Genomic DNA, 26,947 nt, shown 5'->3' on the forward strand with positions numbered 1-26,947 from the left:
TGGCTCTATCCCTTACAATATTTACTCTTAATTTTAAAAAATTGAATGATGCTGGAAGATCACCAGCCGAAAGGCATGGACAATGGCCTCAATCGCCCAATGAAATGGTCAAATGGAAAAACGTCCTTGATAATAAATGGTATGGCCCAGATCCTATATTAATCAGATCCCAGGGAGCTATTTGTGTTTTTCTGGAGGGTGAAGAAAATCCACTTTGGATTCTGACACGACTGACAAGGACCGTGAAAGATCAAGATGAATCCCAAGATGATCCTGCTATTCTTACTCCTGATGATTAAGACCGGGATAAGTATACCTTTGTGGGCCATAGTAAGATCATGGCCAGTACCTTTACCGGTACATTCCAATTCTTCTACCTAGCCTTTGTTTTTTGCAAAGGAATGTTTTTTGGATGTGCCTTATGCACGACAAACTCTTCAAGAGCCACAGATGTATAAGAGTACTAGTTTTCATTTAAATTATACACTATGCTTTGTGCATAATGCGGATAAACCTTTTACACCCTGTATATTTTTTAAAGAAAAAGATTATCTTTAATTGGGCAGATCAAATTAATACTGCTAACACTATAAGTCAGATAGCAGAAAAAACATTTGAGGCATTGCTTACCCTGCAAAGGGTGGATTCTCATATCGCCTCAGGGTTAATGTTAGTGAATCAGAGAATGGATATTTTACAACATAACATGGAACAGATGATGGATGTCATACAAATGAGTTATGTGGTATCCACTCCGCATGTGTGCACTACTCCTGTTAGGTATATTAATGATTCTTTTATTAGAAGTACAGACCTATCGAATTATCTGAAGGGGAACTGGTCTCAGGAGCTTGAAAGGTTGCAGACGAGGCTGCAGATACAGATCCTGAACCTTAATGGAACCAGAGTGGAACCAGTGACCCTTGGAGACTTTACCTCTTGGCTTACCTCTGCTTTTTCTTACTTTAAGGAATGGGTGGGAGTGATTTTGTTTGGTGCTGCCATATGCTGTGGACTTGTGTTCATGTTCTGGTTGGTATACAAATTCAGAACCCAACAAAAACGTGACAAGGTCATTATAACTCAGGCACTTTTAGCTATTGAAAATGGCGCCTCCCCTGAAGTTTGGTTATCTATGCTCAAGAATTAGTCGGCATCTGAGTTCTCTGCTCTTGCACCCCACGGATTTATGGATCCATTGCACTGGGATGAGAGAGACTCGACAATCATTGATCAGCCCTTGCACATCGCTGAGGTTCCCTCATTGCACGCGATAGGGTGATCATGATTTCCCCACTAATTCATTTTCTGGCTGGCCTCTTTTGTAGAGTTCGCCCTAGGTCATTTAGCAGTTACTGTCACACAGTACTGTGGTATCCAGAGACGGGCAACTTTCCTCATGCACAGACCAACTTAAGACACGGGGCCTGGTGGCGATAGGGTTACCCTATGATGGGTAAGGCTGTGACATTAGAGGAACGACCTAAAACAGGAGCCACGGCGGATGGACATTATTGCACAGGCCTAGACCAGCCTCATTTTATTAAAACAAAAAGGGGGAGATGTGGGAAGCCACATGTGCCGTTGCAGGGTGGTGCTGGCTTCCGCTGGCCACCACGCATACATAGGCAGTAAAGTTTTTTTGCCAAGATGAGGTTTTGAGAATTAACCAAAATTAACCAATCAGATGAGAGACAAGTTAACCAATCAGATGAGAGAGAAGTTAACCAATCAGATGTAGGCATGCAAATGAGGTGGTAAGCATAACCCAAGCACAGCCAATCCGGGTGTGAGACACGCCTCTCCTAGGCCTATATAAGCAGCACCAGTTCTGGGCTTGGAGTCTCTTCACCCCTGCAATCAAGCTCTCCCAATAAACGTGTGCAGAAGGATCCTGTTGCAGCGTTGTTCTTGCTAGTCAGTCGGGCACGCACAAGAAGAACTGTGCTGGCTTGGTGTGATTTGTTCAGGAATACACCACTTTCATCTAACAGCTAATAAGCAAACTATAATTTTGGTTCTGGATCTGCAACATTTTAACTTTCCACAATTACAAAATTCTAATCAGTCAATCAGCTTTGTAGAATCTTCAACACAGGTGTGGGTTTTCCCCCTGGGAATTATCTGGGGAAGATGCTTCACCCTCAACTTTAATTAGTCTTGAGAGGTCATTTAGGCTATGAAGGAAGCTAAGTTTACTCCACAGACCTGGCTTGTCAGGGGAGGTGGGGATTTTTCTCTCAGTCTATAGTGGCCATCCTGCTGCAGGCTGTGCTGGGTGCCAGGAGAGAGAGCCCTCTGTGTTGAATCAATTTTTCTCAGGTATCCATGCCACCATCTACAGTTCTCACAGCAGCTCTGCTGTGCCCTGCCCAGGTAACATGGACTAGAGGGGTAGATGGAGGATGTTTCTGGGACCCTGCTCCACAGTGGTCATTACTCTGTTGTTCGCAGCACAAGGTCAGGAGCTCTGAGGTGTGGCTGTCCTAGGGTAGTCTGCCTTGAGGGTTCTCTACCACCCTTAGCCCTGTGGCTTCTGAGGGTCCCCTTCAGGCACCCCATTCTTTCAGCTTATGTCTGTCTACTTTCCTTCTTGACAGACAAACTTTTCTGGGCATACTTTCCTGTGTCCTTCTGAGATGCCATTCTCACAGGGCCTGGCCTTTGGAGAATCAAAGAGCTTTCTCCTTTTTGTTTTTCTCTTTCTCTCCTCTCTCACCTCTCCCCCTTTATGGCTGGCTCACTCTAGCCCAGGCTGACATGGAACACACTCTGTAGCCTAGGCTGGACCAGACACATGACAATTGCGCTACCCCAGGCTCCCAAGTTCTGGAATGATGAGTGTGAACCACCACTCCTAGTCTTTCCTTCTGATCTTTTCCTGGTACTGAGTACAGAACTCGGAGCACTTTCCAGAAGGGTCACAGGAGAACTGTAGCTGGGAAGGGTGCCCATCATGTAAACACTTCAAGGCATTGTCCCAGCTCTCACGAAATACAGCAAACTCAGACACAGACTCAGAGGAAACATCTTTATTCTAGCTGCGGACTCCACTGGAACTGCCGCTGATCGTGGGCTTTGGGCTCTTGACCACGTGCAGCTGTGGGCAGGGACAGGGCCCCAGCAGAGCAGCTACTCCGGAACGGTCAGCAGGATGTAATCCTACAGACATAGCAGAGTCTCTCTATGTGCCCTCACTTCTCATAGTCTGCTCCTGACACTCCAGAGGGGCCCACACCTGTGACTCTAAGACAGAAGAGTCAGGGACAGAGTGGATATGGGCATGGAGTGGAGAGGAAGAGGAGTCTTGGGAGCACTTATGAGAACAGCAGCACACTAGAACTGTTCTTGAAACATGATGACTGTGAAAAAAGGCCAGTGAGCAAATGACTGAGCAGCCAGGGCAGTCATGTAAGGATGGGTATGTGGTACCCTGTCCAGATCCAGCAGGTATTCTCCCTTTAAACTACATTCTGCGTGGTGCACTCTGCACTCATGGAACTTGCAACCTGAACAATGGTACAAGGCAGCCTAGAATCCAATCGGCAAGTGAGCCTTGCTTTTCACAGGTCTGGTTACGAGGCAGTGCTTCAGTGACTGGAGGGCTCTGGTTGTATCCTGGCTCTGTCATTCAGATCCATCAATAGACCCCATGCACCCCAGTCAGCACCTGACCTGATGGTCCCAGGACTGGTGGCATCATTTTTAGGGCAGTCACAAACCCTGAATTACCTGGATGGGTTCCTCCAGACCCACTCAAGTAAGGGTCTCTCTAAGGTCTCTAGGCTGATGTCAGGGAGGAGTAGCAGGCTGGGGAGGGGCGGGGGACACAGAGTGGCCCCAGGAAGGAGTGCCTGCTGCCCTCCCCACATCAGGGGCTTGAAGGAAGTCAGGAAGTCAGTAGTCAGGAATGGGGACAGGAGCACAGGGCCTAAGCTTGGGGTCCCTAAGCTCAAGTACATTCCTTTGTCCTGTTGCTTCCTCCCCACTTCTGCCCTGCCTTTCCTTTTGATGCAGGGTCCTGTTATGGAGCCCAGATTGCCCTGGAACTCATAATACTCCTGCCTCCACCTCCTGAGTGCTGGGATGTGCCACCACCTTGGAAATCTTTTCAGGTGGAGAGATGAGAATATGAGGAGTTTGTCCGAGGCCTACCCTTCCTACCAATGCCCTTCTCCACTTTCCAAGAACCCTGTTTCTGTCTCTCTACCTGTCTGACTTTCCTGTCCCTCCTGCCCCAGTCTGGAGTTTATTATGGTCATGTTCAGCCTCTAGGAGGCATTTTATTATGGAGAGAATATTCTGTTACATTGAGATTATGTTTCTGTCTGCCTTTCAACTTGTTCTATGACAACTTCAAATATTTTTCATCTTCCTAAAAAAATTTCTATTTTTATTTTATTTGTATCTCTGTGTATATTTGTATGCCTAGGTGAGTGTATGCCATGTATGTGTTTCTATGTGTATGTTTGTATGCCATGTGTGTGCTGGGACCAGTAGAAGCCAGAAGAGGGCATCAGATCCTCTGAAGCGTATAGGTGGTTGTGAGCCACTGAATTTGGGTGCTGGGAATGGAGCTTGGGTCCTCTAGAAGAGCAGCAACACTGAGCCCCCTGACCTGGAACTTTCATTAAATGGACTCTCCTCCACTTGGGAGGAAATGAAGCAGGGTAGGAAGCAGGATAGGCCTGTGAGCAGATCCCCAGGCAGCACCTCAGGGGCTCTATGCTTTCTTTCCTTCAGATTGGCTGCTTCTGGCCTCCTACCCAATCCCTGCTTCCTACCCCCAGATGTTTGTAGAGAGCAGACACTGGGTACAATGGCACTATTTGTGGATACCCTGGGAACATCCAGGATGCCTAAGTTCAAGGGAGGTGGGTGGTCCTAGCTGAGAGAACAGAGGTGTTGTGAGGTGGAGGTAATGTGAGAGTCCGAGGGCTTTGGAAGCGGCCTTAGCTTCTAACTTCCTGCCCACTCGATGAGCATCTTAGGGAGACTCCTCCCCTGCACCTACCTCAGAGAAGTCCATTTGGGCAAGGCTGAAGGAGACGCCCTTGATGTTGGGCAGTGGGAGGCTATGCTCGCTGAGCCACTCTGCAAGAAGAAGGCAGAACTCAGGGCCTGGTGGGCAGGCTGTCTGGCAGACGTGCATGGGAGGTTGTGCGTAGTTGCCCTGCGAGCCACAGCTTGCACATCCCTAACTGACTCACAGTCACCCCCTCTCCACACCTACACTCACACCTGTCTTTTAAAGGAATATTCTTCTAAAATATACCCCAGACCTGCGAGTGCATTGCTAGGAAGCTCTCATTCTCTGTGGTGTTTTAAGGAAGAATCAATCGTTGGTTGAAGATTGAAGGCTTCCTGAGAATCTACTCAGGAAATGCATTCTACCTGATTCCCACACTGAGCCTAAACAATCCTACCAGGGAAACCTGACAACACTAGAGATTAGGCTCTATCAGACAACATCCCTCGACTGTATCAAAGGCGGCAAATATCCACAGGTGTGCTTGTTTGGCAAATATCTAAAAACTAAGCCTCAAACCAGTTAATTTACAGAGCTGCTCACTTTGCAATTAGTGCTCCTGTGAATTAATCATTTGGTTGGAGGATTTGTAAAGACTGAGTTGTGAAAGCCTGAGGGCCTGGCATGGCCTCCCTCCTGTGGCGAGCAGCCTTGCTCTACTCCATACCCCCCAGCTACACTGGCCTTGGAGTGATCTGGCATCCTCTCTTGGCTTAATGGTCACCAGGAAGTCAGGTGGTGGGGGCAGATGGAGGAGGAAGAGACCAAGTCTTTGCTCTTCCACTTGTCCCCAGACCTCGCTGGTTCCTCAGCCTGAGGCTTGCCCTTTATTCTAGTCCCTTCCATGGAGCTTGCCCAGGTCTCCTCATTGCTGTTTCTTACCTCTCCTCATTGCTGTTTCATACAGTTTTTTCACAGGCTCTCACCCTGCCCCTTTCTCCTCTGGGTGGGGTTGTAGTATGAGCAGTACCCCATGGCACTGAGCAGGCTCCTGGCCTGGTATTTAGACCTTGCATGACCATCCCGACTTCTCTGCCTGGTCTACTTTCTGGGTTGTCTCTTGACCCCTGTGGTGTGTCACCAAGCATTGGGTGAAAGCCTATGCTGGGCACAGAAAGAGTAGGTCCTATCTCCCCAGCCCCTGGCAAGTGACATCCTGTTGTTTGACCTCTCTGGCTGCCCTGCAGATATGCTCTGCCACCACCTGCCCTGTGCCCAGTCAGTCCCCCTCTGTGCCCAGTTAGTCCCCTTTTGAACAGATTTGCTCATTTCGTGCCCAGGACTTTCCCTGGCCACCGTAGACCTCAGGCTGGAAGCCTGTCTGCCATTTGAGCCTCTGCCAACTTCTCAAGGTGATTGTTCTCAGAGCAAAGATCCTCAATTCACAAAGTGAGAAGTCAGAGTCCTGGACTCAGCTGGGCCAGAGATTTACTGGGTCATGTTGGGCAAGTCACCTAACCTCTCTGGGTCTGTAGAGTGGGCCCATCTGAAAGATGAAAAGGCTGAGCCAGGGAATCCCTCGAAAGTTAGTTTCTCTCTCTCTCTCTCTCTCTCTCTCTCTCTCTCTCTCTCTCTCTCTCTCACACACACACACACACACACACACAGAGAAGGAGAGAGAGAGAAGGAGGGAGGGAGGGAGGGAGGTAGGGAGGGAGGGAGAGAGAGAGAGAGAGAGAGAGAGAGAGAGAGAGAGAGAATGAGAGAGAGAGCCTATATATCTTACATCACTTGGTGTGAGTCTGGACAGGATGCTAGGAACACAAGGAGAACCATGAGGACCTGTGTCTCTGGAAGCTCACCATGCAGTAGGGTACAGGTACTGACCAAGTAACCATGGAGATGGGGATGGGGACATGTTGTGCCCAAAGAATGGCCAGGCCAGGAAGCCCAGTGCTATGGATTGCCCCTCCATCTTCCTAGCTCACCTCCTCAGCTGTCTACATTGCCTTGTCTCAGTATCTGAGGAGCCCAGGGAGAGACATGGAGCTTTGGAAAATTTTGGATTCCTGATAGGTAGAGGCAAGGGTGATGTATCATTCAGCTTCCAGCCTCTCTTTCAGGTACAGATACCCACCCTGTTGGTCACATTTACAGTGTGAGCGCACTTTAGCTGGTCTATTGGCTTCAGCCCATCTAGCATTCCACTTGGGATGGTTGACTCAGCCCCATAGTTGCTGAGCTGAGCTGAGTAACCCCTGCCCCCTGACAGCCCCTGTACTGTGACTTTACATCCCCCCTGCAGTCACTCTTCTGGTTCCTGCTCTGAGCTTGTATCAGCATTAGCAGTCTCTGCAACTGTGTCTGAAAGCTCAGGTTTGGGTTGCTTATTGCTTTGCAGGGAAGTCAATCTCAACCCAGGCAACTCTTTGCAGCCCCTGTGAACAGGCCTGGTGCTGCCCCCAGCAATGTACTGTGATGTGTGTTTGGACAGAGAGGTACAGTGAGACTCACCATTGTGGTGAGGCAGGAACCACCTCTTCAGGACAGCCAAGAGCAAGGTCTTCAGGCGCTCTTCCTGCGATGGGAAACAGGCAGCTCAGTCCCTCTAGCTTGGCACATGGATGGGGATGTGCCAACCCCAGATGGGGAGAACCTATTGTACAGACACCACTCAGAGTCTGGAGATGTCCCGTAGATGCCACCTTAAAAAATACCCAATGCCTCCCTTTGTAGTCTAGGCTGGCTTTGAACTTGCAGGTTGCATCAGCAGTGGTTTGAGCTCAGGAACTGAAGGCCAGCCCATAGGTTCGGCCGTGTTGCTCAGCTCCCTGCACCTCTGCGTTCAGCCCAGAGAACAAGACAAGCCCTTAATAAGGTTACCCTATCTTAGATGAATATCCACCTCCTTCCTCTTCTCTGACGCATCAGGGAATCCCATTAGCTAGGCCCACCTTTAAAACACCAGTTCCCGACTCTCGTGTGTGCAGCTGCAGGCACCGCCTGGGTACCTCATCCACCTGTGCTGACTGACTATACCTTGCCGCAGGCCCATGACCGCCTCTGGGGCTGGCTTCTCCTCTGCTCACATTCTCAACAAAGCCCCCATCTCATTCTGAGGAAAAGCCATCCCACTCTGGCCCCAGTATGGCCTGCCCTGCCTTCTCTTGATGTCTTGTTCCCTGCTTCACAACCCTGCTCTTCCCTGAGCCCTTGGGGCACACTCAGTCCTGGGTCTTTAGTTCTCTTCTCCCCACTTCTGTTTGAGTCTTTGCTTAAAAGCTCACCTCCACTGGGCAGTGGTGGCATACACTTTTAATCCTAGCACTCAGTCCAGAGAAGCAGGTGGATCTCTGAGTTCGAGGTCTACAGAGTGAGTTCCAGGACAGCCAGGGCTACATGGAGAAACCCTGTCTCAAAGTCCTCCTACCAAAAAAGCTTATCTCAATGCATTCCTCAGATTCCTTTTTAAAAAAAATGATATATTTATTTTTATTTTATGTGCATTGGTGTTTTGCTTGCATCAATGTCTGTCTGAGGGTGCTGGATCCCCTGGAACTGGAGTTACAGACAGTTGTGAGCTTCCATGTGGGTGCTGGGAACTGAACCTGGTCTTTTGGAAGAACAGGCAGCTCCTGACTGATGAGTCCTCTCCCCAGGCCCCAGACTCCCTCCTAACATTGCTGCTCCCCACTTGTTTCTCTCTTTGTGGTGCTATCACCGGTCCCTATGCTGCATAATTTGCTTTTTTGAGGTTTATAGGCCATATAGATATATGGTTTTATATGGGCCTATGTAAGCCTGCCAGCACCTGAATTTCAAAAGGGTGGGGCCTTTGTGTTGACCCATCTGTGTACCTAAGGCAAGGCTAGGCATATACTAGGTGCTCACTCAATACTTGTTATAGTCATGAAATAGGCAAGCCAGAGCCCCAGAGGCCTCACCCTACTCCAGTAGGAGTTGGGGGCTCCAAGGTGAGATGGGATTAGGGACAGAGTGTGACTCCGACTTTCAATCCTGTGTCAGTGACTTGAGACCATTTATGGTGTGCACCTATGGAACCTTTAGGGCACAAGGCTGATGGAAGGGACTCACCTGCTCCTTAATGATAGTGGGGTAGGGGCCCAAGGTGACCACAGCGCTGCCAGGGGGAAGAGAGTAGGTCAGTGAGTGATCTGGGGTGGGTAGGTATCGAGGCACTGCTGTACCTCAGGCACAGTAGGGGCTGCCATCCCTCACCACTCCTTTTCTCCCCACCCCCACTGAGAGTTGTCTCATGTTCCCAACTCAAACCTATTACCCTTGTGGTGCGAACTGGAGTTGCTGTTTCTGACTCCTTAAGGAGAACTTGCCTCTGCAGAGGAGTTGCTGTGAGGGATTGAAAGACGGCAGGGCAGAGTTGGAGTCGGTCCTACCCTACCTCTGGCCCCAGCCCTAACTGCACGGATTCTGTCCTGTCCCATGGTCCTCACTCTGAACACGTGTTTCTGCCTTCCTCACACTGTACATGGGCCTCACTGGGAGAGGAGGCACTGATGGTGCTGGCTGCTCCAGGGGGTCAGGGGAGGCTAGGCCTGAACCTGAGGCACCCTCAGTGGTAAGGCAGCCTTAATGGAAAGGCAGCCTTGGCCCTGGAATCAGCCAGTGGCTTCATTGCCTGTATACCTTGGGTTAGGAGGAGCCTCACACTAGGCATGGGCTATACCGTGGAGCAATAATAAAAAAAGCTGGACTGCTTTTGTGGCTTTTTGTTTTGTTTTGTTTTGTTTTTAAATTTTAAGTGTATTTTTGCTATGTTTCCCAAGTTGGTCTCAGACTTTTTGGACTCAAGTGATCCCTCTGCCTCAGCTTTTCAAGTAGAGGACTATCACAGCTGGTTCCCCTTGGTTTTGTGTGAGTGTTGATATACCTCTGTGACTCATATGTACAGATATAGGGCTTTTTGCCCCTGTGAGGGATAGCTAATTCTTGGCTATACAATGACACCATCAAAGATCTGAGGACCCTGTTTCATCCTTAGAATGCCACCCAGTGCATCTATGGCACAATGACTCTCATTCAGAATTAATTCTCATTCAGAATTAAACCATTGTGATTTGGCAGTGGGCGGTTGGTGGCAGCTGCTATGTCTTTCAGAATTCTCTCCAGTGGTTGGAGCTGCCAGGAGCATCTTGGCTCCAGTTTTGTTTCAGCTTCGTGACTTAGGCATGCCTAAGCTCTGCCCAAGGCAAAGAAAGACTGAGGAGTCCTTTAGAGACTTGGAGTCCTTTGGCAGCCCTAGCTACACCCTACTAGAGGGTCTGGAGCCAAAACTTCTTCAAGGCCTAGGAGGTCCTTGGGGAGCCCCAGTGGGAGAGTAGGAGAACAGAAGCTAGTGTTAGCGTCTTAGCAGTGGGCACAGCTGCCTGTGTGTACACTGGTGGCAGATGGCAGTGGGACTGGTCACAGCTGTCCCATGCTCTGCCCTCAGTCTGCAGACTGGGAACTAAATCCGTGTAGGGTCACTCACCCAGGCAACTGCATCAGAGGAGGCATTGGTCCCATGCAGCATCAGTAAGCCCTGCTGGGTGACCGTGGTGCTGCGGCCATCAAGGAGGACGGTGGGGGGGTTTGGGGCGCTGATGATCAGGCCCGGGCTCCCTCGGGTCAGATTATAAGCCTGAGTGAGGTTAAAGCAGAGAAACTGGAAGGAGAGTTAGAGCATGGCTTTCCTTCGCTGTAGCTTGGAAGGGCGGGAACAAGACTCTCATGTGACAGGCAGGGGCTGGCTTTCTCATCTAGTTCTACAACATCTCGCTGTTGTAGTATCCTGACTGCTTCCTCTTGTTTCACATCCTGACGCTGTAAAGGGCCACAGTGGCTTCTGGAGTCCATGGCAGAAAAATAGAACATGCCCATGGAATCTTCTGGTCCAGCCTGTCTAGTACAAGGCGCTGGGGGAGGAGCAGGCATCATACCTACCTTGGGCTGGGACTGCGGGCTGCTCAGGGATAACAGCTCCCAGAGGTCAGTTTCCTAGAAAGGCAAAGACGAGTCCATTAGAGTCCCTGAAGTCCTATAAGTGTGTCCTGAGCAGACTGAGGGCTCTGGGAGACAGCTGCCCACACTGGACGCACTGCCTGCACATGAGTTAGCCTCAGCTCATGATGAGTCACATGTGTGGCTGTTTGGAGTCGTTTATCTGGAAAGGCTAACTTCCTATGATTTTTACAATTTTCTCCTAACATTTTTTTTTTTTTTTTTTGGTTTTTTGTTTTGGGTTTTCGAGACAGGGTTTCTCTGTATAGCCCCGGCTGTCCTGGAACTCACTTTGTAGACCAGGCTGGCCTCGAACTCAGAAATCCACCTGCCTCTGCCTCCTAAGTGCTGGGATTAAAGGCATGCACCACCACCGCCCAGCTTCTCCTAACATTTTTTTATACTTTTTTTTGAGCCAGGGTCTTGTGTATCGGCCTTGCCTCAGACTCATGATGTAGCTGGACTCTTGATCCTCTCTGCAAGTGCTGAGATTACAGGTATGCACGATGCTTGGGATTGAAGCCAGGGCTTCATGTATGCTAGGCAAAGTAGGCCAGCTCTCTAGCCACTGAGCGTCCACCTAAAGCCTCTTCCTATGAAATGTCCTCTAACCACAGTGACACAGGGAGAGTCTTAGAGAGGCCGTTCCGTGCTCCACAGATGCTCCGTGAACAGTTTCCCGCCGTAGCTTTATCACACTCCTACCTAGCATCTATGCTCTACCGAGTTTCAGGGAGTTCTGAGCACATTGCTGAGCTCCGATCTGCAGTGGATCACAAGTCATCACAGAGAAGATTATAGAAATGTCGGAAGTAAAATTCCCCAGCTTCTCTTTCCCTTTCCCCCCGAATCCGTTCTTAGAGGTAACTATTGTTGACATTTTGAAGTATAGCCTGATAGACTTTTTCTGCTCACACACAAGCACGAACAGAAAGGAGCACACTGGCCACACAGCCCTGAACCTTGTGAGTGACACTCAATGCCAAGACCTATAGAGCAACCTTCATTCTCATAAAGCAGTGTGTCTTCGTCCACACGGCACGGACTCTGATTCTTTACTGGTTGCTTGGTGAGGGGCCATTAATTAAGTTTGATTTCTAACTCTGTAGCAAGAGAAGCTATAGAGGACATCCTGCAGATGTGCTCCTGCCCACCAGCAAAAGGATTTCTTCCGATGAAGGGTTCATTTCTAATGATCTCAGAGCTGTCACACATGCGTGTGTATGAAGAACAGTGGAGACAGGAGACCTCGCCTGTAGTCAATCTTACCTGTGGATGACCTTAAACAGATCACTTCCCTAGTCTGGGCACTCATTGGTGTTAACTATTTTAAACAACTTTTTTTTTTTTTTTGTCTGATGTGAAGTTTCTGGATATGGCATGTTCCACTTGTGGTGTCCTGTGGTTTTTCAGATTTTGGAATATTTTGGATATCAGATCTGAATTTTGGATGCTCAACATGTATATGCATATGTAATTTGCATATGTAATTTGCATATGTAATTTTATGTATAATTACACATATATGCACATATATAATTATATATACATATGTAATTATATATAATGTTAGAATGAGATCAGTATTTAGGAAAAGTAAGAGGGAGAGAGAGAGAGAGACAGAGAGAGAGAGAGAGAGAGAGAGAGAGAGAGAGAGAGAGAATGCATTTTCTTGGATCTCTGGATACAGCAGTCTTGCAGGGGCTGTGTGAGGAGATGGCATTCATACTGAGACTACCAGTGAAGAGGAGAATGTTCCAGGAAGAGAGAGAGGTGTGTGCAAAGCACTGAGCTAGAAATCAGTGCAGCCTGTGTGCTTAGATTTCAGGGAGTCAGGAGGCAGAGCTGGAGAGGGACCAGGGCTCAGATGTCCTGGGAGTGGTGGGAAGCTGCTACGGACTTTGATGTATGCTTATTGTTCCCATCAGCCCTGGGAGGCGTTTATTCTCTGCGACGTGTGTGTGCACGTGTGTTGTGTGTATGTGTGTGCCTGTGCCCATCGTTTGTCGTTAGTGTTAATAACTATTCTAATAAACTCTATACTCCCCAGAAATCCATCTCAGTATCCCTTGTGAACAACCCCACCCTCCAACCCTTTCATTTACCAGAACATTTCTTGTTCAGTTTTCCATTCCCCTATGGGACTCTGATCTCTATATGGTAGGGACCTGTGTGCACAGGGCCAGCACACTGCAGGCTATTATAAATATCTGCAGTGTAAGAATGGACATGTGTTATGAAGAGAGAAGGGTGTGAGTGTTCCTCTTCTCAGATAAAGGGACTTCCATTCTGGGTTCTGAAAGACCAAAAAGAGCTAGAAAGGTTAAACTGCTCAAGTCTGCAGCAGGGAAGTGACCTGTGGTGGGGGCCTTGGCTTTACCATGTAAGAACCAGGCAGGGGCATTTTGTTCCACTCTATGATCAGATCCATCTCCCAGCACTCACCGAGGAGTCCCGGGGCTCCACAGAGATCTCCTGGCTGGTGTAGAGACAGGCCAGGATGTCATTGTAGATTTCTAGCCAAAAGGCAAGATCTGCCATGCTGTTCTGGGATAATCCTGGGAGAGGTGGGGGAACCATGTGTTCTGACTTTGGTGCCCGCTGGTGTGGGCCACAGGGAGTCACAAGCTTCAAAGAAATGATAAAAGAAAGACTTTCAGTGGGGATAGCTTCCTGGTAGTCTTCTGGTCACAGTTCACCACGCTGACTCCAGCAGGCACAATTTCATTTGAACCTAACCAACAGTGTCTTATCAGATGGGAGCCAATATGGTCACCATCTGACCACAGGGAAACTGAGGTCCAGAGAGGTGATGTCATTCATTCAAATCCTCCATGAGAGAAGAGCTGGAGTGGAGTGCCTGAGCCCAGCTCCCTTGCCTCCATGGAGCTCCACTCTGTTCTCAGAACCCTGTTCCCCCTGAACCTTCTTGTCCTGCCTACCATCCATTTCAGACAGACATGAAGGAGCAGTGGACAGGAGATGGGCAGTCCTCAGCCATTCTCGGAGCAGACTCAGCTGCTCTCCTGCTGCCCTGACTCGATTGCTGGGCTCCCTGTTCTCTTTCCTTTTTCACTGACCACTTCCTTTTCTCCATCCTCTCTTGCCTGTCTTCCTCTTCCCGCTTTGCTCCTTCCCATCCTGTGAGACCCTGTCTCCCTTTCTCTTTGCCTGCGAGCATGGGCATGGGCAGGGAGGGGAAGCCAAGCTCTGCAGGTTCCCAAGAGTCCATGGCAGCCTAGGGTCACTTACCTCCACTCTCATCAGGATGGCTCCCTCTGTGAACTCCGTGGTGGTCACGTAGTACTGGAAATCATCGGGACCAGAGATGACAGGAGCTGTGGTACAGACATGAAAAAACTCAGCCAGAGGTAGAGGTGGGAAGAGGATGCATAGGAGGCAGGGAGAAATCCCTTCTCCCCTGCTCAACCTTAAGGGTTTTGATGGCTGAGCATGGGCCTCCTGAAATAAGGAACACTTATTGAATGATGGCTTTGTGTCTGGTTGTTGGTGTTGTTCTAACAGGTCATGTCTATGGGCTTTCCTTTGATCCTGCTTAACAGATAGGGAAACTGAAGCTCGGAGGGAAAGTGACATAGGACAGTTACAAACTATGTTGTCCTATCTTTTTCCCAATTAGAAAGTATCCTGGAGGCAGGGCTATCCATCCTGTCCCTGGGTCGATTCCTATAGACAGTGCCTGGCACATGGCAAGGGACATCTGACCAGCAGCAACATACGAAGAATGATGTGTAGTATGTCTTCCAGCAGGAAGTTGATCAGGTTTGTGGCCACAGGGCACACCTAGAGGGAGAGAAGAGGGCGTTTCCTGCTGGAATAGGGCCATGGTAGAGGGTCTCTCTTGGGGGCCACACCCCTCTCCCCTGGTGACTCACTATCTTCTGGAGGAGGAAAGGCAGGGATTTCTCCAGGGTGTTGGTCACCAGTTTCAGCAGTTGGTTTGGCAACAGGGTGTCTGATCTAGGGGAGGGATGACAGGTAGGAATACACTGGGTGTGCTAAAGGCATGGGTGGGGGTGGGGGTGGGGGAAGCCAAGCACCGCTGGGGAAAACAGCTCTAGGCAGGGCAGCAGGAAGGCCATGGTAGCTGCCTTTTCCTTTCCCAATATTCCCACATCCTCTCCTCCTTTTTCTTGTCCCCTCCCCCTGCATCTATGTGGTTTTTTCTCTGATTCACTGCATTATGTCCTGATTTGTATTTGATCATTTATAAAAATCTTTGGGATTTTCAATCAGGAAGTGGCCTCACTGGCAGTGGATCCGTGAATAATTGATCCTCTTGGGTGTCAGGTTCTGTGCTATGTAAGTCAGTTAGTACATTTCCTCCCCAGGACTGTTCCATGTGGGCTGAGTACTGTAAGCCATAAAACCGAGGCTCCCAGAAGTCTGTAGCTGGCTAGGACCAACTGCTAGGAAGTAGCTAAGCAGAGGTTGAGTCTTACCTATGACCTTCAATGTGGAGGCAGGAGAGGTGACATGTACAGTGTGTGGCTTTGAAGGAGAGGCAGCCCTAGCCCAGAGAAGGACCACTGCAGAAAGGTCTGGGCCAGTGCAGGAGGAGCCAGTACCTGCTGTGCTCAGGGGAGGCTCAGAAAGAACTCAGAGATGCTCACCGCTTCAGGATCTTGATGTTCAGGCTTCCGGGTGGTGTGTGGCACTCCTCGAAGGCCACCTGGGTCTTGTTCCCTATCTGTTCTAGCCGTACTCCAATTCGTATGTTCTTGATGGCTTCCAGCCAGAGGATCCTGTAAGGACAGTATGTCTGGGCAGGCTTCTAGCCAGTCTAAGGTTGAGACCAGAAGTCATGAGCTGGCTGCAGCTTGCATTAGAATCTAGGAGAGCTCTCTAAAACACAGAATCTGCTGGCAGACTGGGTGGTACTGAGCCAAGATCCTCACAAGGGCAGCAGACACCTGCACTGAGTGTGACCTTAGATGGAACATATGCTCTGCCAACTGGGTCATGAGTCTTACCATTGCCACACTATCCCAGCCAAGCTCAGGGCCCCTCGACCCTGTCACAGTGCTTCCCCAGGCTTAACACCTCTCATCCAAGCGCTTACTAGGGGTCTGCTTATCTTCTGACACCAGATGAGATCAAATGCATTCCAGATGGAGTGGCCATAGTCTCCTCCATTAAGTGCTAAAATTAGAACAAAACCATATTCCCAAGAAAGCAGGAACTGGCATATTCCCAAAGGGCATTGTGACCCTCCTTACTTCAGTAGCCAATGTGTCACCGCCTCTGCAGGTGGCCACATGTACAGCCACTCAGTTCAGAGCTGTGGAAATGGACTCCTGACCTACTGCAGTAGAGAACTAGAACTGTACCTGGTTCTAGACTCATGCTCAGGGAATGGACACTCTTGCTTCAACTGCCCAGTCCAGGAGCCCCAGACCCTTTTCAGACTGTCCCATCAGTGCAAGTGAGGGAGCCCTCACTGTAGAATCACTGAATGGCCCAGGGCAGGCTTCATCCTCATTCCATACCTCAGCTTCCCTGTACGTCAGTATTTGAAACCTGCCCATGTAGAATGCACTTGTGATCCTCGTGGTGACACATGGCTTTTGTTCGTCTTGCCTGCTGGCAGCATGTGGGGAGGAAGTGCTCTGGGTACTTACTCTAGGAATGAGAGGTACAGCTTGCAGCGCAGTGTGATCTGCAGCAGGCTGTCACTTAGAATTTGCAGGGTGACTTCTGGTCCCTTGGCATCTTCTATGACCAACCTATGGGAGGCATGGGGGTGATATGTCTGGCTGTGTATATCTGGAGTACTTAGAATGGGCACTGATGCCAGGAGGAGTGGAGAGAGCTTTGGGCAGCATGTCTTTACACAGTGGCCTTCCAAGACCACAGAATTCTGCTTCCAGTCTCTAAGCCTTGAGGATCTGGGCAGCCCTTACCCTTCTCTGGGTCAGCCTCTAACAAGCCTGGGACTGTAGCTTAAGTTTGTACACATGAAACCTGCTGAATCCAAGTATCTGACCCTGGGCTGAGGCTGTAGTTCAGTGGGAGAAGTTTTGGCAATGTACATGGGACCTAGGGTTGATTCCCAGGTCTCATGGATAAGAGTCTGAGCTTTTCAAAGGAAAAACCAGCAGGCAGGAACATGGAGAAGCAAGAATCAGCCCCTGTAGTTTCCAGGAAGGACCCCATAGGCTCTGCTGAGCATCCTTAAGCATTGTTCTCCCTTCCCTGCTAAGGCCTCAGGTGCCTCTCCTCCCTTGGCTTGGAGGGGTCAGGTTTGCACTGTGGACACCAGTGTCAGCTACAGATTCCTCTGGAGCCACCAAGGCTGGCAGCAACATGTTCTGTCACAGAGGGGAACCTGGCCACCAGCGTGGAGCCTTCTGGAAGGAGTTTCTTTCCCTGTTTGCTTCAAAACAGGGTCTCGTATGTCTGGGCTAGTCTCAAACTTCCTATGTAGCTGAGCACTGAATTTCTGATCCTCTTGCCCAGCCTGGAGGATATTTTTAGGATCAGTTCATGTGGTGTTGTCCTTTCTTCCTCCCAAGCCATGTCCTGGAATAGGGTGGGCTTATAGCCATGGCATTATTACCCAGCTGGGGTAGGGGAATCGTGGACAGTACCAACATGTGGCATAGCTGGGGTGGCATTTGCCTGTGCTACCTCCCAAGCCTCCCTGGGCAGTGTCCCCACACTATAGTTCCCTGACTTCTCCATTTTACTCCCACCAGAAAATCCAATTTGGAGCTTGGAGTCTTAGGTCTTATGGGTCATGTTGGGGAGGGACTCATGCATTCACGGCTGAGCCTGTGGCTGTGCAGGTCACCTTAAGGGAAACCTGCCTCCAACCAAAATTAGTACCGTTCATCTAGGTGGCTTCTTGCTCTACTAGGAGGCTTCAACTCAGGGCTTTCAGGGCTGAGCTGATAGCATGGCAGGCATCTGGGGACCAGCTAAGGGACTTTAGACCCGACACTAACATTTGTTGGGTGGGAGGTCAGGACAGGTGTGACCAGATGTTCCTGCGTCCAAGTTCAAGGTGAAGTCCTGGCCTCTAGTACTGCAGGACGTGACCTTATTTAGAAAGACACTGGCTGCCAGCATGATTAGTAAGGGCCATGATTAGAAGTCATACTAGAGCAGGCTAGACTATAAGCCAACATGGCTGTGTTCTTAGAGAAAGGGACTTTGGACCCAAGGATGCCCCATGAGGTGTCAGTAGGCATCTGGGACCAGCATCAGAGATTGTTAGTGAATGCTAGGTGCAAAGGCTGAGCCCTGCTTCCAGGAAGCAGCTGACGACCCCTGTCTTGGCTTCCATTCTACAGGGAGACCACTGGCTCTGGACACTTTAGTGTGGCTGTGCTGACAAGACCACACAATTGGGAAACTTGGATCTTGAGATATATTCACATCATTCATGTCATAAAGGCAGGCAGTTAACAGAAACTATTTTGGAAACATTATTCAAATTTGTAAAGCACAGGACTGAGGAACCACAGAGGGGAAGCCCCTGCTTCCTCCCTAGAGGGGTTTGGAGAGGTCTGGAAAGGTAGCCACACAGTAGGAGGACCTGCTTCGTGCATTCAAGGCTGAGGAGATGCTGTGGACCCCAGGTTGCCTGCCCACCTCTCTTCTGCTTGACAGGGAATGACCTGAGGGAGAAGAGAGGCCCAGGCTACCTCACGGCCACTCACCCGGCTGTCGTCAGCAGTTTCTTCAGCTCAGGCATAGTCTTCCCAGAGAGCAGGTCCCCCACCAACGACAGATCCAGCCCACTCTTCTTCCCAACAAGCTCCTCTCTAACGAAGGGCAGGGGGTCCATGACAGACACACCCTCACTTGGGGATCCAGTCACAGCCATCCTGATCACACCCTCCAGGACCTGGTTCTCTGATAATAAATTTGAGATGTCTGGGGACAAAAAAACAACAAAAAAAAAAAAAAAAAAAAAAAAAAAAACCAAAAAACTCCTCAGGGTCCATTCAGCCATTCAGCAAATACCCACTGGCACCCGAACCGAGCTAGAAGATAAGACAGCCATTCAGCAACAAGTTCTTATGAGGAGACCAGAGCTCAGATCGCAATGTATCGCCCAGGCTGGTTTCAAACTCCTGTGCTTAAGTCATTGTCCTGGCTCAGCCTTGCCTTGCCACCTAGCTCAGCCCATAGGTCAGTCTGCTGGGCTTAAGGAACAGTGTGGCTCCTGCTGCTGCTCTGGAGTTGACATGGCAGTCAGGGAGAAAGACAAATTAGAACTCAGACCAGTCAGTAAAGTAAGTTTTAGAAATGTTACAGAGAAGCACTTAAGCTCTAAGTGTGACTGGGGCGTGGAGGGCCTGCTTCAGACATGAGGGTCTGCTGTAAGGAGGAGGCTTAGGGCAGACACCCCAAGGAGGTGAAAGAACTCAGCTAGACCCAAGTCTAGGGAGAGCAGCAGCCCATGCAAATGCCTCCAAGGTCACAGATCCCCAAGCTGAGACAAGAAGCACCCTGCAGACAGGCAGCAGGGAGAACAGCAGGCAGGCAGATAGGTTAGCAGGTGTGTGTCTGGATAAGGCCATTGAGGTTTTACCAGAGGGCAGTGGGAGCCAGGAGAGACCTGACTGCTACAGGGAGATCAGAGGATGTTTCTGCAGGAGAGGTAGTAAGGACTTTGTCTGCCAAGCCTAGTCAGAGCATTCTACATTGAGAAGGAGAGAAAGGGGGATGGGCCCACACCAGCCAAAGAGGCAGCGTGACCTCTATGTGGTGGGCAGAGGAGGTAAGGGAGACACTGGAGGGTTTGAATGACAGGGTGAGGACTGCTCATGGCAAGAGGGAGGCACAGCAAGTGTGAGAGCAGAGGAGGGGCAAGGGCAGCTGTGGGCAGCTGGTAAATGGACATCAGAGGGGAAGAAGCCCAGAGCTCTTGTCCACTGCTCTGCCTTCTCCAAAGTCATGCTTCTTCAAGCTCATTCCTTGAGATTCACCTGTTTCCAGCTGGCTCTTGTAGATCCGCAGGAAGAGAGGAGTGTGGGTTGTCCCTCGGGCTTGGGGCAGCACCCCCCAGCATAACAGCAGTGCCCACAGCAACAGCATCCCTGCTTCAGAGCCTGCGGCCGGCCATGGGAGTGGGAGTGAGAGCTTATGTCTGCTCCAGGGACCCGCAGCCCCGTGACCCCACTCTGTGCCCCGCCCCCATCCTTTGATGTTCTGACAGTCCTGCGCAGGGCGGGGCCTGACTCCCTTATGGATCCAGCTCTCTCAGGCCTGTGACACCAGCTTTCTTAAAGGACTACTCTTACACACCAAGCTCTGAAGTGAAGGGTGGGCACATGGTGGGAAGCCAAGGCCCCAGGCAAGTGCTTGGCACGCTCAATTCTTCAGCGGGAGATTCACTTCTCTTGGCACTTTGCAGCCAGGGGCTTTTGGCCAAAACAGATAGAGCCTGTTACTGAGGCAGGGGTGGGGGTGGGGGGAAAACAAGCTCAGAATGTGGCTATTGGACCCCAAGGAGGAAGTGGGCTGGGCTTGGGCCCTTTTCCTTTGGCATATCTCCACCTCTTGTGTGGAGTACAGAGGCTGCTAAGATGTGACTGGCAAAAATCCCAAAGTGGTAAGGGTGTGTGTGTGTGTGTGTGTGAGTGTGTGTGCATGTGTGAGCTGGTGAGGGGCCTGATGAAGCTGGTAATGTCCACCTTGTTCCTGCTGTTCCCATGTCCTTCCTGTGTATGTCACCTAGGCTCTTAAATCATTTCTACTCAGATGTGGTCACCAAAGTTGCAGACAGGTCCTAAACGATTACTTCGACTGTGTAAGAGCTGAGGAATGGAGAACAAACTGTGTTCATTTCCTTCTAAGCCTCACTGGGAATATGATAAACCTACCAGTGGTTTGGGGGAGATGGTGAAGGTCAACGGGGCAGCAACTGTGGAGTAGTAAGCACAGGCCTGGTGCACAGGAAGGCTTATTTAGTAAGCCGTTATGATCATGCACATTCTATACATAAGGGAGCCGAGACACAAAGGAGTAAGCACCTCCATCAGGGCTGGGTAGCATACCAGAGGATGCCAGAGGATGCCAGAGGATGCCAGAGGAAACTGGGGTTTGATGCTGGGGCCCAGAAAGGACCCAGAGATTGGCTGGTTCTGCCACAGCAGTTCCGTGACTGAGCAGTCTGCCACTTACCTTTATGGAGTCCCTGTCTTGTTGGAACCCAGCACCCCTTGCTCCTGCATGCCCCTGACTATGTGAGCATGGCTCCTTCATTATCGGGTGGTGCAGCCACCAACAGCTGTCCCCAGTTGTCTTGGGATTTTCAACAGAATTTTTTCCTTTCAGCTCAGGGCGCAAGCAGGGCAGGTATTAGCACCAATTTCCTTTTCTTTTTTGTTTTAAACTTTTTTTTTCTTTTGAGATTATAATATTATTACATCATCTCTCCCCTTCCTTCCCTCAGGAGTTCCAGTTTTCACCTGGATGCTCAGGCTTGAGAACTGGTGGAAGACAGAGTTCCAGGAGACAGCAGAGACACAGGAAGCGCACAGGAAGTGCACAGGAAGCGTGAGGCTGACCATGGCTTGTTCTGAAGCGCTTCCTTCAGCCAGAAGGACAAACTGTCAGCGAAAGTTCACAGGATTTGATGGAATATGTTAGAGAAGACTGGGCTCTATATTTTAAGATTTTTTTTTTAAAATTTATGTGTATGTATGTATGTATGTGTGTGTGTGTGTGTGTGTGTGTGTGTGCCTACGTGAGATTCTGTGAACCATGTCGGGCATGTGCTTTGACAGTCAGAGGGCACCAGAGTCCCTGGAACTGTAGTTACAGGCGGTTGTGAGCTGATTGATGTAGGTTCTAGGCCCTCTGTAGGAGCAGTAAATGCTCTTAATCTCTGATCCACCTCTACATCTCAAAGAGTGAGTTATTTTTTTTTTTTTTTAATTTAATGTGTGGGTGTTTTGCTTGTATTTGTCTCACTATTACCATATATATGTTTGGTGCACACAGAGGTCAGAAGGAGGCACCGGATCCCCTGACACTGGAGATACAGATGGCTGTGAGTCATGATGTGGGTGCTGGGAACTGACCCCAGCTCCTCTGGAAGAGCAGCCAGCGCTCCTCACCACTGATCTATCTCTCCAGGCTCAAGACTTGGGTTGTATTGAAACATGGCCTTGTGATGTAACTTAGGCTGGTCTCCAACTAGTAATCCTCCTGTCTCAGCCTTCTGAGGAGCTAGGGTCATAGATGAGTGTCAATTAGGGACAATTTAAAAGATATAACCTGGGATTTTCTCTTTACTGTTTCTGTTTTTACTCTCTCTGTTGAAGAAGGATGCAGAGGCTCAGAGCCCTACCTGTGGGATTTGAGAACTCCTGCCTCTAGGGTCTCCTGTCTCCGGGTCAGGGATGGCAGTTTCAGGGTCCTGCCAGATGGCAGGTCAGCACAGAGACAGTTAGTCTTCTTTCCCTTGGAAAGTAGGGCACAGAAGAGGGTGGATGAGGAAGGAGTCTGGAAGAGGAGGCACCGACATGCTGCTGGGTGAGGGCAGAGTGCTGCATAGGCTGTGGGGAAGGTAGGTGGTTGGTCAGCTCTGAGATCCCTCCGGTGTAACTGACATGAAACAAATGTTCTTGGTACCCGCAAGTAGGCTGATACCCATATGTGAGTGGAGTAGATCTTGGAGATGACCCACACAACAGTGGAGAGTAGGCTGTGACCAGCTGCTGTGGGAGGCCTGGGAGCCAGAGGTGAGATTGGACCTCAGAGCTGTCCCTTGCCCAGGGAGTAAGGATCCTGGGCATCATCATCTGCCACCAGGGGATGAGGGACTTGAGGAGCCTTGGCCATAGCTATGTCTTCATCTTTGACATTCAAAACTGGTGAGCAAATGGGGGTGGAACAAATCGCTTTACGGTGACCAGGTGGCACTACACACCAGAAGTTTGGCAGAAACGTGCTTTGGCACTGAATACTGTCCCTTCCCAGCCACTACTCCTGTCTTCCTGTAAGGGCTCTTGTGTGACTGAAGGCTGTGACTGGGTGTGGGGAACAACCCAGGCTAAACAAACAGATGCCTATTGTCTTGTCCCAGAACCGTGGGGCTTCAGGGAAACCTCGGAGATAGTGGCTGTCATGCGTGTCTGTGTAGGAAAGGTCTTGGTGATAAGGTGTTCCCTGAGGTGCCATGAAGCCACTGGCTGAGTGCCTCGTTCCATCTACCACTCAGCTCTGCAAGATGAGAACCATGATTCTCCCCACTCCACAGAGTAGGGCACAGAAGCCCACCTAGGAGAAGCCACATCCTGTTTGTCTGTCTCCAGAGCCATAGGGCTCAGAGAACATAGGACCCACCATATGAAGTGTGTGTCTCCCCATCCAAAAGCCATCCAGAAGGGAGGCGATCCCAACCACAGCTACTGTTCTGTGGTCATGCCATTTCCATATGACAAAGACCTGTTCAGTTTGGCTCAGAGGTGTCAGGACCCCACCCTCACATCTCTGTCCACATCCCAGGCCTGCCAGAGGTGGAGTGACTCCTGTGCTGGACAGAGCCACCCTGACAACAGAAGCCATGGGCAAGTGTTTATTAACTGCGGGGGGGGGGAGTAGTCTACACAGCAGGCTTCCACACTCCTGGCTGGGACCTGGCCGGGGCTGGCTGCTACTGTCCAGGTCTTCATCAGGAGGGGCGGGGAGCCAGGGTTCTAGGAGGAGGCTGGAGTGAGCTTGAGGGCACCCTGGAATGGAAGGGGAGTCAAGCTGGTTAGTTTTCACCTTTGCTTTGGTTTTCACTTCCTGCTTTTTGGGGGTTGCCCTACCTTTGTCCTCCATGAAGGAAGGCCTCGTGTTGGGGCACACACTTGTGCAGAGCACATAACAGGGTCAAATGAAGGGTTTGTATGTGAACAGTAGTATCTTCCAGCAATCTGTGGCCAGGCAAAGTATTCGTATGCGGTGGCTGGATTGTGTAGGACAGTTGTCCCCAAACCCACAATAGAATGCAAAGAAATGTTATAAAAGTAGATTCCTGGCTGTCTCCAGAGAGACCTGGACACCTGAGTTTTAAACAACTGTCACTTTAAAAAGAAATCAAACCAAAACTAAATGTAATGATAAAACTTGCTCTGATCTACTCCCTGGCCCATATGTAGCAGAGGACTGCCTTGTTCTGGCCTCAGTGGGAGAGGATGTGCCTAATCTTGTAGAGATTTGATGCCCCAGGGAAGTGGGGTCAGGATGGGGTGGGGGGAGTGAGGTGAGTGTGTGTGGATCTGATGGGGGGAGCACCCTCTCAGAGGCAAAGGGGAGGGGGGATGGGGTGAAGAACTCTTGGAGGGGGAACTGGGGAGAGGGGCAACATTTCGAATGTAAATAAAACAATTAAAAAAAGATTGTATTCTGATCTCGTCACAGCTCTGAGCAATGTAGAGTTGAGTAGTGATCACATGACCCTTGTGACTGTTCTCCCGGCTCCCCTCACATACTGGATTGAAGTTCTGAGGAGCCAGAGGTTTTTTTCTGCTTTGTTCATTGTTGTGGACAGTGTCTGTACATAGTAGGTGCTTAATAAATGCCCACTAGCCAGCTGACCAAGATGGGCACTGTACTGACTGGCTCGAGAAGAAGCTGTGGCTAAAGTAAGAGGAGGTTACCGGGGCAGGTGTCAAACGTAAAATCTGACTGTGCCTACAGTGGGTACACGTGTGGCTTTGGAAAACTATCTTGCTGCCGTCAAGTCTCAGTTTCCCCATCTGTAAAAGGAGATCATACCAGGATCCACCTCCGGAGCCAGGTGTGAGGGCTGACAGCAGAGCCGGTGTGGACAGCGCTGTTAAGACTGACACTGGTGTGAGATGCCCGACACAGCTACAGCCCCTTTCCTAGCGGAGGCCAGGGTTGTCACCTGCTCAGCAACCATTTGTTTATTAAGCCTTTAGTATGTGCCAGGCCTATCACACTGGGGACATCTGCATGGAGAACTGAGCAGAAACTCTGGTCTGCTCAAGCTGAGGTTACCACCGGTGTGTGTGTGTGTGTGTGTGTGTGTGTGTGTGTGTGTGTGTGTGTAGCTTGAGATCTGCAGTCCTTGGATGCTACCTCATACCCTAAAATTCCCGATGAGCTTTCCTGGAACAGTACCCACCTCAGCTTCAGAGTCTTTGGGCTTGCCAGTACTTTTGATATGACACTTCTCCCTCTATCCACGGGGCCCACCATCTTGCCTTTCAGGTGCCAGCAAACATCACCTTTTCAGAGAGGCCCTCCCTGTCTATTCTATCAAAACCAGCAGCCCCTTCCCACTACTGCCTTCTCTTCTGAGTCTGCCTTCTTTTTCTTCCCATCCTTTATTTACTCGGGGCTGTTTACTAGTTTATATAGGTGGTTTCTCTTGCTACAAAATAGGCTCTTCCAGGGGGGTACAGCATTATCTGTTCCTATGGCCGGAAGCACTAGGAGCCATGCATGGCACATATTACAGCGTGGAGAAATATTTCTGTGTAAGTGAGTGAAGACATGAACAATGGGAAGTGGGGTAGGAGGAGCAGTGACTTTTCACTTACAGGTGCCCACGTCCAACAAGTGACCTCAGGGCCACTCCCAGCCTTCCCACATTCTTCTCACCTTGCTCACAGACCACACGGCTTTCTCGTATCCCAAGGCCTTGGACATTGACATGGGGACTCCAGTTCTCAGTTTGCCTGAAATAATGAATGTTGTCAGAGAGTGGTGGGGACCATTGTGGGCATGCTTGCAGTTCCTGGAGGCGAGCCTGGGATCTGGCACACAGGACCTGGTCTGTTTCCTTCCTTCTGCTTGCCTGTCCTCTACTTCGGCATTCACCCAGCCCTCTGGCATCAGCTTCTGGTTGTCCCACAGTGCACCTCATGTTCTTTAACACTCTTGTTCAAGAACAGTCATGGCTCCCATAACCCTCTGTAGAAGTTTCTCCACCTGAGATTTCTTACTCTTGTAAAGCAAAATTAAAAAGGTGATGATGTCACAGGTACCAGCTCTCCCCCCTCACACATGTTGATGATGTCATAGGGTACCAGGTCTTCCTACCCCTCACATATGGTAGTGATGTCACAGGGTACCAGCTCTCATACACCAGTGATGATGGCACAGGTACCAGCTCTCTCCACCCCTGACATACATCATCTCCTTCCCACCTCCGAGGAAAGCACTCTTATTTATGCTTTCACAGGTGGAAAGCCCAAGGCTCAGGAGGATCAGGGAGCTTGTTCAAAGCCAGCAAGAATGTTGGGGACTTGAACTCAGTCTGCCTAAAGCCTCTTGAGTGAGGTCTAGCTGTCTGCATCTGGTTCCAGCTGGCCCTGTGAACCTGGTGAGCTCATCCCTGCCTGCTTTAGAACTGGCATAGTAAAGGATCAGGCTGTTGAGGGGATGCCAGGCAGGAGAGGTCTTCTCCAGTTGGTGACTAGGAATGCTCCCCAGAGCAGGAGGAGTTAGAACTAGGCTTAGGTAGGTCATGAAAACAGGAGTCCCGGGTGAAGACAGGAGGTGCAGCAGCCTAGGGAGGGCCTTGAGGAACGAAGCACTCACCGTTCTCATTGGGCAGCAGTGTGTATTCAAGGATCTTGGTCAGGGTGTCCTTCAGGACTTCAGGCTGCGAGGAAGAGGGAAGGCATTAAAGGCTCACTGCCAGGTCCTCAGAGCCATCTCAGGTTCCCTGACTTGTCCCCCCATGACAAGAGCATCCAGCAGACATGTTGGAATATCAGGTCTCCTGCAGGCGGAAGCTGCCAGGGTCTGAGCAGATAGACTGGGGAGCACCCCCACTGCTCTGGGGTGTGGCTCATTGAGAGCTCTCTACACTCAGAGACTTTGTTGCAGCTGGAAGTGCCTGAGAATTCTGCTTTGGCTCTGGGGTGTGGCTCATTGAGAGCTCTCTACACTCAGAGACTTTGTTGCAGCTGGAGGTGCCTGAGAATTCTGCGTTGGAAGAGAAACCAGATGTCCAGA

General features: G+C 50.1%; 2 protein-coding genes across 2 annotated transcripts in view; both read right to left on the reverse strand.

The window, feature by feature from the left end:
* Nucleotides 1-3,132: 3,132 nt before the first annotated feature.
* Nucleotides 3,133-20,056, reverse strand: LOC110290404 (uncharacterized). The gene is made up of 15 exons (XM_021156928.2): nucleotides 19,948-20,056; nucleotides 18,673-18,889; nucleotides 16,630-16,734; nucleotides 15,622-15,753; nucleotides 14,884-14,968; nucleotides 14,728-14,791; nucleotides 14,240-14,325; nucleotides 13,433-13,615; nucleotides 10,931-10,984; nucleotides 10,479-10,628; nucleotides 9,270-9,337; nucleotides 9,065-9,110; nucleotides 7,484-7,547; nucleotides 5,015-5,094; nucleotides 3,133-3,162 (listed from the first exon to the last, which is right to left on the reverse strand). The coding sequence occupies exons 1-15, from the start codon at nucleotides 20,054-20,056 to the stop codon at nucleotides 3,133-3,135; spliced, it is 1,473 nt and encodes a 490-aa protein (XP_021012587.1).
* A 3,553-nt stretch (nucleotides 20,057-23,609) lies between these two features.
* Bpifb1 (BPI fold containing family B member 1) overlaps nucleotides 23,610-26,947 on the reverse strand; it is a 31,227-nt gene continuing 27,889 nt past the window's right edge. Inside the window, exons 14-16 of the mRNA XM_021156342.2 lie at nucleotides 26,528-26,591; nucleotides 25,586-25,662; nucleotides 23,610-23,700 (exon numbers count right to left, since the gene is read on the reverse strand). Of these exons, the coding sequence (XP_021012001.1) occupies nucleotides 23,668-23,700; nucleotides 25,586-25,662; nucleotides 26,528-26,591 (174 nt within the window). The 3' untranslated portion in view covers nucleotides 23,610-23,667. The remainder of the gene's footprint in view (nucleotides 23,701-25,585; nucleotides 25,663-26,527; nucleotides 26,592-26,947) is intronic.

Source organism: Mus caroli, unplaced genomic scaffold (assembly GCF_978045245.1).
Source record: "Mus caroli unplaced genomic scaffold, Mus_caroli_1 scaffold_2, whole genome shotgun sequence".
Lineage (NCBI taxonomy): Eukaryota > Metazoa > Chordata > Mammalia > Rodentia > Muridae > Mus > Mus caroli.